Genomic DNA, 14,842 nt, shown 5'->3' with positions numbered 1-14,842 from the left:
TTGTGTGTCGCCTGTGTGTACTGTGTTAATGCTTCACACATGTCCTTTGGAGTTTGGCCTGCCTGCTCTGCACCATGCTACCCCATTTCTAACGGTGTTATATTTTGCTTCATTTAAAAAAATAAAAAAAAATTCTGTGCCTTACTTTATTTTCTCTTTCTCGTCTCTATTACGTGTCCCTCTGTCTCTCACAGTTTTAAATTTCAGAATGAGCTTTTATATCATTATAATGATTTCTTCATATTTACAAATATGAATTGTTATCTATCTCCTTATGATGATATTATTTTATATTTATTTCATATTTGTAATGCTCTGTATTATCTTCTCTCTAATCTCAATACCGTCTTATTAAACTGAAAAAGTGACACAAGAGGTGACTCTGTTCTGATTTTACCTTTCTCACTCACCATTTACCCGAAAAGCAGTACCACTTACCTTCAGAGTGTCCCTAGTAACAATCCAACGATCAGAACTGCCACCTGGAAGGCAAGACCACTTCTGACACCCAAGGCAGAACTGGATGTGTCCACGACAACTATGGGTTTCTTTGTTGTGGTTTTGGTTGTAGTTGGACTTGTTGTTCCTACTGCTGAGGTTTTTGGATCAAAAGCTCGGGTCTGTGCGGAAACTTTGTTCAAAGAAAATTCGATCTTGAAATTTGAGCCTAAAAAACAATCCAGACATTAATTACATCAGCATTTTGCAGTCGTCGTTTTATGTGCAGTTAGGATCATAATGACGTGGAAAGTATATTTAAGAAACTGCCTGTCCCTACATTAAATGTATTATCAGCCTCAATGCACCTACATTTGGATACAAAAATCTAAATACTGGGCATAAATGCATCTTCATCTTCATGAGGCTATGTATTGAGGCGTAAGCGTTGAGAGGAAATGCCCTGTATGGACAGACCTACACATCATAAGTACTTGATATTTAATGCAGTGTGCTCACAGAATCAGAGAAGTTACTTAGCATACTTCTTTAAAATAGGACATGTCTAATCCCATTGTTTCATTGGAACTGAACGTGTTGTCCAGTGTATAGGCTGAACTTGTATACCGCTTTATGATGGAACATTGAACTCAGAAAATGTGCATGTCCATGACCAGTCATGTAAAACTCTGCTTTATGACAGCACCCCTTGTGACACCTACAGCTCTACAAATACATATTTTTCTTGTGTAGGGCACATAAAGCCTAAACCGCACTCATACTGTAGTCCACCATACGCTAAATTGTTAAAAAACAAACAACATAGAAATTGCTAAGCTTTCTATCACTGTGCCGTAAGTTTAGCTCACATGTGTAATAGCCTTTTTATATGTGCAAAGCCACTTTTGGAATTCTCAGAGGTTGGAAATTATGCACAAGTAGATTTACTCACACGGTTGCACCTGGGTTGGAATGTCCTGTGAGCTTGTGCATATCTATAAACTTCAACATTTGTGTGCATTTACGAATCCTTTTTAATACTGTCTCACCTGTTAAAATGTTGGTATTCACTCCAGGCAAGGACAAGAAAATACCTTTCGGGTGGGAAGGGAAAGAGAGCATCCCTAAAATTGATAGAGGTCCAGTGGAACTGGATTTACAATGGGTAAAAATATTATTTTCCTAATAGAGAAAACACAAAACAAGATAACGCACAGGATCACTTCCAGATGTTCTCAGGAGCAATTTTACATTTGTGTATGTGTTCATGCAAAACTGGAATTCACTTAAGATTTTCTAGACTATTCTTACGCCTGTATGGATCGCAGGCTTCGAGGTATACTTCTGGACAGTTGAGTCAATTCCTGAAAGACGTAAATCTGCATCCATGTAATGTAGTATACCTGCAGTTGCAGATTTACATCTTTCTTTACAAGCTTTGACTCCAAGACCTTTATTGATAGGATAACTGTTACCTCCATTTGCACGTGTGCTTGCCTTCCTTCGAGGTCCCAAAATGATCACAACTTCTCCCAATGTACTCTTTTTCCCATCTCTCACTGACATATGCAGTGGATAGGGGCAGTGTTCTGGGAGATGTTTAGTGTAGGCCCAGCCCCAGAGTGAGCGTGAGATCCTTCTTGGATCTCAGTTGTGCTTTCTCTTCCTGACCAGATTAGTGGCTTCTCCTCACATTCTGCTTGATGCTGACCTCTTCCAGAGAGATGCTGCTACTGTCCACAAGCACCACTTAGACTAGACCAAATAGTGCTCACCTTTGGGCATTCTACACTTTGGTGGCATCAGACCAGTCCACCTAGTGCCTCTCTAAGAAACACAGCACAGACTGCATTTTGTAGAGAAAGGGGTCCAGGAGACACTTCTAGACCGCGGCCCAGAGCCTCAATCTATGCAGCATGTGCAGCAGCTGCAGTGCAAACCTTGGTTGCCACTAATCACTCCCATCTCATCTCCCCCCAGGTACTCTTCTGTGTGCCACAGGTTGGCTTTTTTATGCTGCCTACTGGTCGGGGCTCCTGTGGATCGGTGCTGTTTTGAGCCGAAGAACGTGGTTGAGGAATAAAGTCAGCTCATCTGAACATTTCCTCATCGGTGCACTGGAGCAGAATCAGACAATCTCCAGGTGAGAAAAGCAATGTTGAAAGATCCAAGCTTTTCTTTGCTATACTTTTAAACGTTTTTTTCGTGTGACCTATAGTCAGATGTTTAGCAACTGTTGAGCGAGTATAGGCCTGTAAAATTGTATCATGTTAAAATTACATTTTTTCTCAGACGATGCTAAAACTCTAAAGTTTTTATTAAGGGTTAAAGATGCGACATTTAAGTTTGTAAAAGTGCACCCCTTTTCTGCAAAGTCAGATGAAAACTCCAGCACTTTAAATAAAGTTAATCCTCCATAATGGTTGTGGTAGATTTTGCTTTAGATGCACCCTCTGCTATTCATGATGAACTGGAAGAACCTCAGCATGTTTTCATAGTGTGTGATGTTCAGCGATATTTCTGCATTGTAGGCCAAATCATGTGCATCCCGTAGCTTTAAAGGCCATTTAAAGGGGGAAATAGATGTCCCAGGAAGCAAAGTAATGTTTCCAGGACTAAACCACGTGAAACGTGACATGGGGTCATTAGTGAGCTATGCATTGCTACCAGGCCATACTAAGTTGATTTATTTTGGCGAGTTTCAGAAGAGACAGATCGAGCTATACACTTAGAGGCATATTTAGTGGGATGTACGTCAGTACAATGCGATCAAAATGATTGCGGTACTTTACGACGCAGCCATTACAACGCAAGTCGTTGGAGGACGCTGCATTGTGGATTAGATTAATTTTCTATTCCAACTCCAGCCCACGTAACAGTAGGGAAGGTGTTGGAATAGAAAATCAAACTATTCCTTTACCAAGAGCGCCCTCCAGGGCAAGTCGTAGTAACGACTTGCGTTGTAATGGCTACGTAGTAAAGGACGCGCAGTGTAAACTCCGCGCCGTAAAGGATGTTTACCTATTTACTGGAATCCTGGTGCAGGGCAGCGCAGCCAATCACCATGATGCGCTGCCCTGCTGCACAGGATTGCATCGTATTTATCTAAGACAGTGCATTCCTGTCCATTCCCTCAGCGCTGGCACCTTTTCGGCAGCCTAGTGCCAATGCAGGCCTCCATGCACCATGGTGCAAGGGGGCCTGAGTTACAGGCAGGATTCTTTTTGCAAAGGAATGGACGCCTTCCTGCACAAAAAAACAATCCATAAAGGCGTTTTCCTCTTTCTATGTTTTCTGCAGAATGCAGTACACATAAAAAGAGGAAGAAATGAGGAGAAATAAACTTCTCCTCATTACAGCTCACCTGGGACGCAGAAGATTTTGACACATTCCAAGGTTTACAATGTCTTCTGCATCTGGGAGTACATTAAAATCCATAGCAGTTGCCTGGTAACACTCACTCCAGTTTCTCCATCTTCTCCACGAATAAAGGGATACCTTGGAGAAATTGAGGGATTTTTATTCTCTAGTTCAGCTCCCTGGTTACCCTTTTGTATGTGCTCCCTCGAATACGGTTGAGCCCAGCCTTACCTTTAGGAGTTGGGGTAAACCCAATGATAAAGCATGACACAACTAGAGTGTGTGAGGGTTATATATAAAAAAATAGGATTTTTTTCCTTCCCCGCACTACTTGTGCGGAGCAATTGTACCCACTCAGGGTGACCTACCCCTTTACCCTCTGCCCTCTATTCTTTTAAGGGCCACACCAGTGGTCCTAGGTGGGATACTTGTATGTTTAATATAGATACACTAGGGAGGACGTGTCCACCATTCCCCCTTCAATTGTGAAGGGACCTCTCAACCCTCTGGATTCGGAAACGTTCTTTTTCAGATCTCAAGTGTATAATAATTTTGTTCTGGGTCTCGTGAGAGTAAAGGCTCTCACCCTGGGAGGTCAGAGCAGCGTCATGGATGGCAGGCTGGCAGGCTGGGAGTAACCAGTGAGCAAGAACACCAGAGGCTGGTAGGTTTTCAGGGGGAACCTCCAAGGTGCCCTCTGGGGGCATGCATTTGTAAATCCAACACGGGCATCAGTGTGGGTTTGCAAATACAAGATGTTTGATACCAAACATCGTATTTTAAGTAAAGCCATCATGTGGCTGGGAGACTCGTTTTCACTGGAGACCAGCATATGTCTTAAAATAGCTTCCTAGGCCACTTGCAGTAATACGACTGACCAAGATAGGGGCATATCTGCTTATGCAGGTGTGCCCTCACATGTGATATTCAGCATCCTGCCTTAGGACTGTTAGGCCTGTGGTAGGGGTGATTTACAAATTTGACATCAGTGTTAGGGGACATGGCACACAGGGATGTGTGACATGACATGTTTTCACTTTTGTCTGCACCAAGACATGCAGCCTGCAATGTCAGTCTAGAATGTGCTTGGTGAGAGGTCCCTTACGGGTGGCACAATTTGTTCAATTGGAGGAACAATTCTACAGTTTTTGTAGAGATCTTTGGCACTGTGGACCTGGTTAGGCAAAACCGAGTGCACTTACAGTCGAAGGCACATCATTTTTCAAGCAAAATGCAGGGGTGACCATGTCAAAAAGTGGCTCTTTCCTACAAGCGTACATAGAAAGAGGGAAACATGTGGAGAAATAAACATATATATCATTGTTACACCTCACCATGGGAGGTGTAGGTTTTTGGCACACTCCCAGGACTACCACTTCTGGTAAATCTAGGAATGCTTCAAAATCCATGGTAGTTATATAGTAAACTCCCGCACATTGCCCATGGAAACGCCTCCCTGGCACAGAGTAATGAAGCATAGTGATTTGCGACGCGTTGTATTTATGAAGCCACTTAGGGTCTAGCAAGCTTTTCATAGCCTCGTAGATATGGAGTAAGGCAAGGTCGCGCAAGTCGCTGCATTGCCCTACTCTGCGTCTCAGAGGCATTCCATGGGCGCTGCCTGGGTGTTACCACGCAAAACCCATGAATTTTTATGCATTACCAGGTTTACCCTGGTAAACCTGGGAATGCATCAAAAGCCTACTCCTGCCCAGGGGAGGTATAATGAGGAGAAATAACTATTTCTCCTTGTTTTTCCGTTTTCTTTTCCAATTTCTGTGTGCCGCATTGTGCAGCACACATCGAAGGAGTAAAACGCCTCCATTGATTGTTTTTTGTGCAGGAAGGTTTACTTTCCTGTACAAAAACAATAATTTGTACGATGCAGAAACCCTTGCACTGTGGTGCAACGGTGCTTGCGTTGGCACAAGGAGGTCAATTGTGCACTAGCGCAGTGGAAGAGGCTAGCATTGCACTGTACCACTCAAACAGAGGGGGACCCCGACATTGGATAAAGGTAGAGAACCAGGGGAAGGAAACACAAACTACTAGTACAAAAATTCTCTACCCGAATTGGTCAAAAAGCACTATATGTGTTTGCGACGTACATCGCTTTTTGACCAATTCAGGTAGGGAATTTTTGTACTAGTAGGAACGTATTGTATCTCATGAATACGGTGCATTCTTACCCTTTTCTTTTGACACAAGGCAGTGCAGCAAAGTGACTTGCTGCACTGCCCTGAATCGAAAAGTAGTAAATGAGTCCCTGACCTGCTGAGTTGTCAGAGTCTTTGAGGGTCCATTGCTGGACATTGATTTAATATCATTATGTCTTCTGGGTGCTGTGGTGTTGATACACTTCATTTGTACTAATTACATAGCAGAGTAAAATGGTTTTGCCGATAATGAACTGAAGTGAGCGAAGCACAAGATCTGTAACATTTGCCATTGTGTGTGCCTGCGTGATTTGGGATTAATGGATGAAGTACAATGCATTGACACAGCTGCTCAGTGCCACCTTGTCTTGTGCACCTTTGACCAGTCTGGCCTTCTAACCAACATTTATTTTCATTCTGGGCTCCTTAAGTACCATTACCAAAGCATTATGTTACACAAACATCATATATTGGTCTATTTATTTTATTGCTTGGACTCAAATGCATTATTATAAACATAGGAAATGTCAAAGTGTCACACATGAAGAATTAACAAGTCTTGGGTCACACGTAAGGACACCAAAAGTAATGAGATGTCACACATAGACAGACAACAACTTTGCAGCTCTGACATAGCAACACTGGTCAATACAATTTAAACTCAATGTAAAACAAACTTAGTTTAAACCACTCTTATGTAAAGACTCAAAAACTCTGCATGTTTATTCTGACCAACGCATTCCAGTATATTATTGTGCTCTCAAACCATGGCACATTAGTGATTACTTCGCTCCTCAAATATGGTACAATAGTTAAACAAAGAAGACACAAATCACTGGTGAAACAAAAAAAAACGTTTTATTAATTATTAATCAAGCCTTAATCACTCTAGTAAATGTTAAATTACAGAAGAAGCAGTATAAAACAAAAATCAGACCTGCTATATATAGTCTTCAGCTCCAAGATATACACTGCCTAACTTAACCTTTTTTCACCCATATTTGTTGGAAAAGTAACATCTATACTCAAGTTTACGACAACCCTTTTCAGACCGTTCAACTCTTGGTGTTCACCTCCAAGGATCAACCCTGGCTGGTCACAGTCTTCCATCACTCCCTCTTTTTAGGGCCCTACCTTTAATGTCCTGCCACTGCTGAAGGGACTAATCAATGACCCTTCCTCACCCTTCAACTACCACTTGGTTCATATCTCCCATTATTTTGGAAAACCCTTGCACTTTTTTATTTCAGGAGACACACACTCTGTCTACACACAATACACAATCCTTAACCCTCTCCATCCTAGCTTCTGTGTCCTGCACTCCACTAAAATGGATCTACTGCTTGGGCTGAACTTTATTATCTCCGGCAATCACAAGCACTTATCCTCCAACCTTACTGCCATTGATCGATTGATGGCATTCAACATAATACCTCATTTTACTAACAACAATACGTGTCACAGTTGAAAGAGAACGCTCTGCACTGAATTCGTTTTCATTCTACCACTCTGCTTGGCCATTCCTTGCCCTTCACCTGGCGTCCTTTCCTCCTTTAAACTACTCCTCTGTCAGTCCAAATATCTTAAGTCTCAGTCCTGGGTCTATTTCTCTTCTCTGTGTATGCTATATCCTTGGGCACCATACATCCTAACATGGCTTTTCTTTTCACTTCTTCTTGGATGACATCCAAATGTTCTTTCTCCTGTTCGTCTCTTACCATCAAAAAGAAATTTTTAACTGCTTAATGGACATTCATCCCTGGATTGCTATGGGGGCACCTTTGCCCAGCTCCTCAAACACATACAATCCTTTTCTTCCCTGCATCACCTACTTTTGACTCTATGGCTGATTAAGAGTTTCGTAGACAGGTACTCCATCACTAAAGTGACAGACATCCTGTTCACCTTATTACAAGTGCTTTATGTTGTATATCACTTGTAATATGGCTAATGGGATACACATCACTTTGCAACAGAGTAACTCATCTGCTAAGCTCTAAATCAAGCCCTGTGTCTGACTTCATTAACTCCTCCCTCTGACACCCTGAATCTATCTCCTGTATTCAAAACATCAGAATAAAATTGATACTTGTATAGCGCGCTACTCACCCGCAAGGGTCTCAAGACGCTTGTACGAATACCGCTGTGGAACCCATCTTGGCTTTCCCTGTGAGGCGTCCACTCCTGGGCACCCCCAAGGTGGAGGCCAGGCATCCTTAGCGTTGTGGGGGCTGTTGTGGAGATTAAGCAAGCTAGAGTTGCAGAGTGGGACTCCATGATTGGAATAGGCACCGAGGAGAGAATTATCAGGTCCGTGGAATTTTTGAGCCCAAGACCCGCCGAGGCGGGGAATTGAACCCTGGTCCAGGGCTAGACCTCTGCATCAGAGTCTGCCGCTCTAATCATTGAGCCACACTTCTCAATGTTTTTGTGGACAATTCACAAAGGCTTGTAAGTGAATGTTTTTCAACTTTGGAATGTCTTGAATATTTTAATTGTTTCGCAGCCCCGTCACCAGATACCAGGTAAAGAACCTAAGTAAAATGTGACACACCTCTTTATTCCCATAGCAAAATCAGAGAGTAATTTGGTGCAACATAGCATTCTCCTGGTCAATCTTCCGCAATTCTCCTTTGCCCCTAATATGCGTTGTCACATATATCCTATTTAAACTACATAGTCATAGGCCTACTTTTTCTTGTGACACCATGCAACCTGATTATATCTAACAAACAGAAACTCAAACTTCTAAGGCCAGTCTTGAAAGCCACTGATGATGCAACAACAGCTTAATTCATGCAAAGCTTTGCCTGCCATGTTACATCTGAAGATTATAAATCCCTTAGTAGCCTCAAACCACTCTCAACGGTATACAGATTCTGATCGTTGAGTCTTCTCGAACCTCTCCTCTGAAATTTGGTGCTCACGGTGCTAAATACCTTCACCTCCTTCGCCTCATTCAAGGTCCCACAGAGCACCCATTTGCTGCAGCTGGAGCACCAATGACCAATCGCGTCTCTGTTCTCCTCCTACCCCTAATGCTCCCTCCAAACCCCTACTTTAATTAATCTAAATAGTTAATACACTAATTGTAAGTAATGTCTTTATTTCGCTCCTATTTTATCACATATACCAAATTCATCAAGGCATTCAATGCACTGACGCGAAACAACACAGCTCTTAAGCACTGTGAGGTCCATACACAAAATGGATTGAGTGCAGGAAGAAGTACTAACAGAGTACTATTTATGTACTTTTATGTGTCTTTTCTAATTGGCCCTGAAACAATCAACTCCCAGTCAGTAAAAGAGCAAAGAGAGCACAGTCCTTTCTATTTGGACAAAGTGTACATCAATTGCATTTTATTCAGCTGTAGTTGTTTTTGTGGACAATTCACAAAGGCTTGTAAGTGTATGTAAAAGAGTGCCGCAGAAGTACTACTTTCCACGCTTCCAAAAGCCTTTGTAAATAGGCTCCTGTATGTTTACTTTGTTCAGGGTTTTTTATTAAAAATGCTACCTGGCCAAATAAATGCAAAGGCATACAGCACAGGCAATCGCGTTTGTAGCATCTAGGCACTGCAGATGTCAATTGGTGGCAAAGTGGGATTTAAATGCTTGATGACAATCTTTGTTAAATTTTTAAGAGTAATTAGGGAGGATTTGTGCAAACATAACTTGTGATACCATCTTAGGGTGAAATATGTTTTTATATTCTATGAAAAATCATGTGAGTCTACATTCACAAACGCTTATTTGTACATCAATTGAATTTACAAGCACAAAATGGATATGCGGCGGAATATTCCCTGGGAATTCTGTTTTACACACATCATTTGTCAGATTCAGACAATCCAGCAATACTGCAGATTGTCAATATTCGTAATTAGGCGAGCATGGCAGGAAAGGGGTGTTGCAGAAGACATGAAGGTGGAGGTCTTGCAATCCCGGCTCATCATAAATTAGGCGGTTTTTAGCACAATATACAAGATTTACACCTCTCTTTTTCTGCAAGATACCCCTTTCCTTCTATGATACTCTAATTATAACTACTGATAAGACAAAAAGCACAAATTCAAAAGACGCATTTTACAACTCTGATCATAATCAACTTTAGCTTCTTTTGGGGTGACTGTTTTAAATTGGGTTACTGGTTGACTGATGTGTGAGCCCTAGTCAAGCAGCAACCACAATCTTAATCAGGGTAAGGAACAAGCTAACCCAAAAATTCACCTGTGCTCATCCCCTGGTAGGTTGGCACAGAGCAGTCAGGCTTAACTTAGAGGCAATGTGTAGAGTAATTGTGCAACACTTCAAACTGTAAAACAGTGAAACCACACAAAAAGATCCCATGCCTCGTTAGACTAAGTGCCTGATAATTAGTTTGAGTGGTCTTGGAGCGGGCGGCAAACCACTTCTCTGCTCCAGGACCACGGAAACTCAACGCCACCCACCTGCCTGCCAGAATACAAGAAATATTGTCGTATGGTGGTCAGGCAGCATTGTGGCGGTTTGGCAGCTGGGCTGTTTATAGGCTCATTGTGGGACCACCAGTGCACTTTTTGCACAGGGACGAATGCACCATGCCACACATTCCTTCCTGTGCAGGAACTGGGGATACAAAGCTACAGGGGGCGAAATATGTGCCCTCACTGCATGCATCCCCATACACATGGGCATGAATGGGACCCGTAGCTCCCCTTTGTTGCCTCCCCACCACCCTTTTCATGGTGGCACTACTGCCATGAAAAGGGCACTGGAGAGGCACCTCAAAATATGCTCAGTGGTACCACTCTGGTACCACCAGCATATTTTGTCCTCAAACCGCTGCCAGACTGCCGTAGGATCCTTGATCCATTGCGGTAGCGGCAGTTCAGTGGCAGTCTGACCGCCACACTTATAGTACTGCGGGCAGTCCTGCAGTGTAGCGGTGGTCAGACTACTACCACGACTTCGATAGTCCCATGGACCGCCCTAGCATTAATAAGGCCCTAAAATAGCAAAACGTAATGAATAAAGCCAGACCAAAACATCAAAAATCCCATTAGTAGATATGGAGGTACTGAATTTGAAAGTTTATAGAGGAAATAGCGGCAAAAGACATAAGGCTCCCACTGTGGCTATCTGGTTGCATGGGGCCAGAACAAAGTCACTAGTTCAAGCTGAATTCAGTGTAGTGTGGACTGGCTACAGAGACCTAGTTAGGCCCGCTGAACATAGTATGTTAAATCCTGGTTTGCGGAGCGTTGCATGGATCTATCTCGCTCAGCGAGGCGATGTTCCGAGACGCAGCAAAGCTACGGTGTCATCGAGGCATCCTGTTGACGAGGCTTGATATGCAAAGACCGGCAACAAAGATGTGGCATTCACTCAGGGAAATTCGTCAGTTCCTAAGAGCTGAAAGTCTGTCATTTGGAGTCCAGTGTCACAGTCAATGCTGTCATCAATGAGAGATGATAGGGCCTACGCTGAGATGGCAGTTCCGTAGGAGATGCTTGCAGTGGCAGCAATGCAAGTCTATGTGACAGCTCCAATCAATGCAACAGCTGAGATTCGCCACTTCTGTTAAGGATTGCGCTGCACAGTAGAGGAGATGTGTTTGCAAAGAGGCTCTCTAGTTGGCAGTGGCATACAAACTGTCCAATAAGGGACCCTTATTCTATTAAAAGAAAACCCCTTCTCACCCCATTGGTAGCTTGGCACAAGCAATTAGACTTATCTCAGAAGCAATGTGTAAAGCATTTCTACATAAATATTCAGTAACACAGTGAAAATGCTACAAATGGACACCATATCAGTTTAAAAATAACCAATATTAATCTAAGTAAAACAAGACCAAATGAGAAAAATCCAACATACGCAAGCAAAGATATCACTTTAAAAGTTTTGAGCAGTTCAGTTCATAGAAAAATATGGATGTGTCACTTTTTAGTGCAAAGTTCCTGGGCTGTGTCAAAATTAAAAGACAAAAACAGAACCAGGGGAGGTGAGGTGCCGAAAACAAAACAACGTGTCGATTCCTTACTCTCAGGGGTGGTGATGCATCAATTCATTACTGCCAGAGGAGATGATGCGTCGATTCCTTCCTGTCAGGAGGTGATACATTGATTCCTTTCTGTAAGGGGAGTTGATGTGTCGAGTTTCGGGCACACAGCCTCGTTTCCTTATTTCTGGGCAACATTGATGAAGACTTGGCGCACAGGTGTGATGCGTGTAAAATCCTGTTATGCTTAGTTGATTTGGCAGCAGTGTAAAAGGCGCCGCATCAATTTCCCAATGATGCAGGTGATAAGTCGAAATTTCAGCCGCACAGCAGGGCCTGCACTGGAGTAGGAGCAGGTGTCTCAGACGTCAAAGACATGGTGCTCGGGACTCGTTGATGCTTCGGCCGCACTGTGGTGTTGCTTTGGGTTTTCAACCACATTGCGTGACTGTGGTGGGAAAACTAGGTGCTGAAGGTTGGTGCATGGTTCTTCTTCTCTTCCTGCAGCAGAAGCCACCTCAAAGGGCCCAGAAATGGATTAGCACCACTTGGCCAAGTCAGAACTCTCAGGAGAGGAGTTCAGGGGCTGCACTTAAAGTCATTGATGGCCTGAGAATCCTTAACAGGAAGCAAGCCCCCACAAGCCCTTGATGAAATCAAAGTCCAGTCCTTTCACTCTCTACAACAGGAGCAGCAAACAGCAAGCCAGTCCAACACAGCAACAAGCTGGCAGTTCCTTTCCTACAGCTTATCCAGCTCTTCTTCTTAGTGGAATCTCCTCTTCGAGGAAGAAGTGTGGCGCTTCGGCTAGGGCGACTGACTCCGGAATCTGGGGATCACGGTTCGATCCCTGGCACCGGCGGCAGATTAGCCCAGCACCATGTGACTCTGGGCAATAGGTTGCTTAATCTTCCCGACAGCCCCCAGCGCCTAGAGACCCTTACGGGTGATTGTGCGCTGTACAAAGGTGGATTGTTGTCAGTCCAAAAGTTTTCTAAAACTGTAGGGTCACAGCTCCAGTTATTATACCAGATTACCAGGAGTGGGCGAAGTTCAAAGGATAGTCTTTGTAGTGCACAAGAACCTGCATTTTCATGACCTTGCTCCAAACACACTATAGTGGAGTGTAGACAGCTTTGTGTGAGGACAGGCACAGTCCTATTATGAGTCAGTGAAAAATCCTTCCACCACTGTAGCTCAAGAAGACCCACAAGCCTGGTGATGGTACATCAGGATATGCAGGGCACACCTCAAGTCCCTTTGTACGGCTGTCTAGAGTGAATGCACAAACAGCCCAACTGTCAGCCTAAACCAGATGTCGATTTCACAGGCAGGCTGAGACACAGAATAGTAACGCAAGAAAATGCCCACTTTTTCTAACACACAATTTAAAAAACAACTTCACTCGAAGATACATTTTTAATTTCTGAATTCAGAAAGCCCAAACTCTAAATCTATATCCCTTCCCTAATGCAAGTTACACAAGATGTAACAAGGAAGCTCCAATGATAGCCTATGGGATAGATAGTCCATGCAATATTGAAAAATAAAATTGGCAGGATTTCACTATCAGGACATATAAAACACACCAGCACATATTCTACCCTTTAAATACCCTGCACCCTGCCCAGAGGTCTATCTTGAACATAACTCAGGGGTACCTTGCTTGTAGAAGAAGGGACAGATTAGGCCTGGCAAGTGGGAGCACTTTCGGGATGGCATGGCAATTTAAACCGGCACTCACAGACACTGCAGTGGCAGGCCTAAAATATTTTTGCAGGACTACTAATATGGGTGGCACAATCAGTGCTGCAGGTCACTAGAAGCATTTGAATTACAAGCCCCGGACACATATACTAGGGACCAATGATAATAAAAAATTACAGAGTGAGCACTTGCACTTTAGCACTGATAAGCAGTGATAAAGTGCCCAGAGTTAAAAAAAAAAACACCAAAAGGAAATCCAGCTCATAGTCTAAAACTGGTAGTAAGCAGCAAAAAAAGATAGGAGAAAAACACGCCAAAGATGCCAGTTCTAACAAGATATGTTGGTCCCATTAGTACCATAGAGGCCTGTAAAGTACCTTAAGCCAAGTTCTAAGGCTCCAGGACTGGGGTGGCACAACTTGGTAGGGTAGATTCACTGATGGCAGAGTCCAGTCGCAGATATAAGCTTGTTGAAATCCAGTTATGTCCCTGAGGCTCAGATCAAGAGGCCAGCCAACTAGTCCTAGGAGTCACTCTGGTTCTGGGTTCGAAAGATGTAGGTCCAGTGCTTCCCACCCAGGCAAGAGGGCAGCAGGCTGCAGATTAGCAGTTCTTTCACAGCAGTAGTCCAACAGAGTTGCAGTCTTTGTAGCAGCACAACAGTCCTTCTTCCTGGCAGAGTATACACAGGTTCAGAAGTGTACTGAAGTGGTGGTGTCTGAGGTGCTTCTTTTATACAAAGATGTGCCTTTGAAGTGGGGACAAGCTTCTAGCGGCATGCCCTGCAAGTGCCCTAATGCCCTGCCTTCCCTGCCCTAACTTTAGACTAACAACAGGGGATATGCAGCCCTTTGTGTGGAGACAGGGCACAGAATATTAGGTGTAAGTGAGGCTGGGCCCAGCACCTCCCTCCCATTTGGTAAGTTATGGTCCATTCAGTCACACCTAAGCTCAGATTGTGTGTGGCTGTCTAGGAGGAATACACAAAACCCAACTGCGAACTGCACACAGTCATGTGACCAGAGACAGGCTACAGGCACCAAATGGCCAATGCAAGAAAATTCCATATTTCTAAAAGTCGAAAACAACAATTGCCAATATTAACTGACTCTTTAAACATACTCAATTTTTATTAAACATTCTATTTAATAACAGTGGTCATCAAATATAATTTGACATATAATAATGTCATTTTACAA

At 43.3% G+C, this 14,842-nt stretch overlaps 1 protein-coding gene across 1 annotated transcript in view; it reads right to left on the bottom strand.

Moving 5' to 3' along the window:
- Positions 1-14,842, bottom strand: part of LOC147724585 (fibrocystin-L-like) — a 505,554-nt gene that overhangs the window by 14,505 nt on the left and 476,207 nt on the right. The window contains exon 79 of the mRNA XM_086918064.1: positions 439-667. Within this exon, the coding sequence (XP_086774190.1) occupies positions 441-667 (227 nt within the window). The 3' untranslated portion in view covers positions 439-440. The remainder of the gene's footprint in view (positions 1-438; positions 668-14,842) is intronic.

This window comes from Lissotriton vulgaris, chromosome 4_1, assembly GCF_964263255.1.
Source record: "Lissotriton vulgaris chromosome 4_1, aLisVul1.2, whole genome shotgun sequence".
Lineage (NCBI taxonomy): Eukaryota > Metazoa > Chordata > Amphibia > Caudata > Salamandridae > Lissotriton > Lissotriton vulgaris.
The sequence above is the reverse complement of the archived record's forward strand: the minus strand, read 5'-3'. Positions and strand labels throughout refer to the sequence as shown.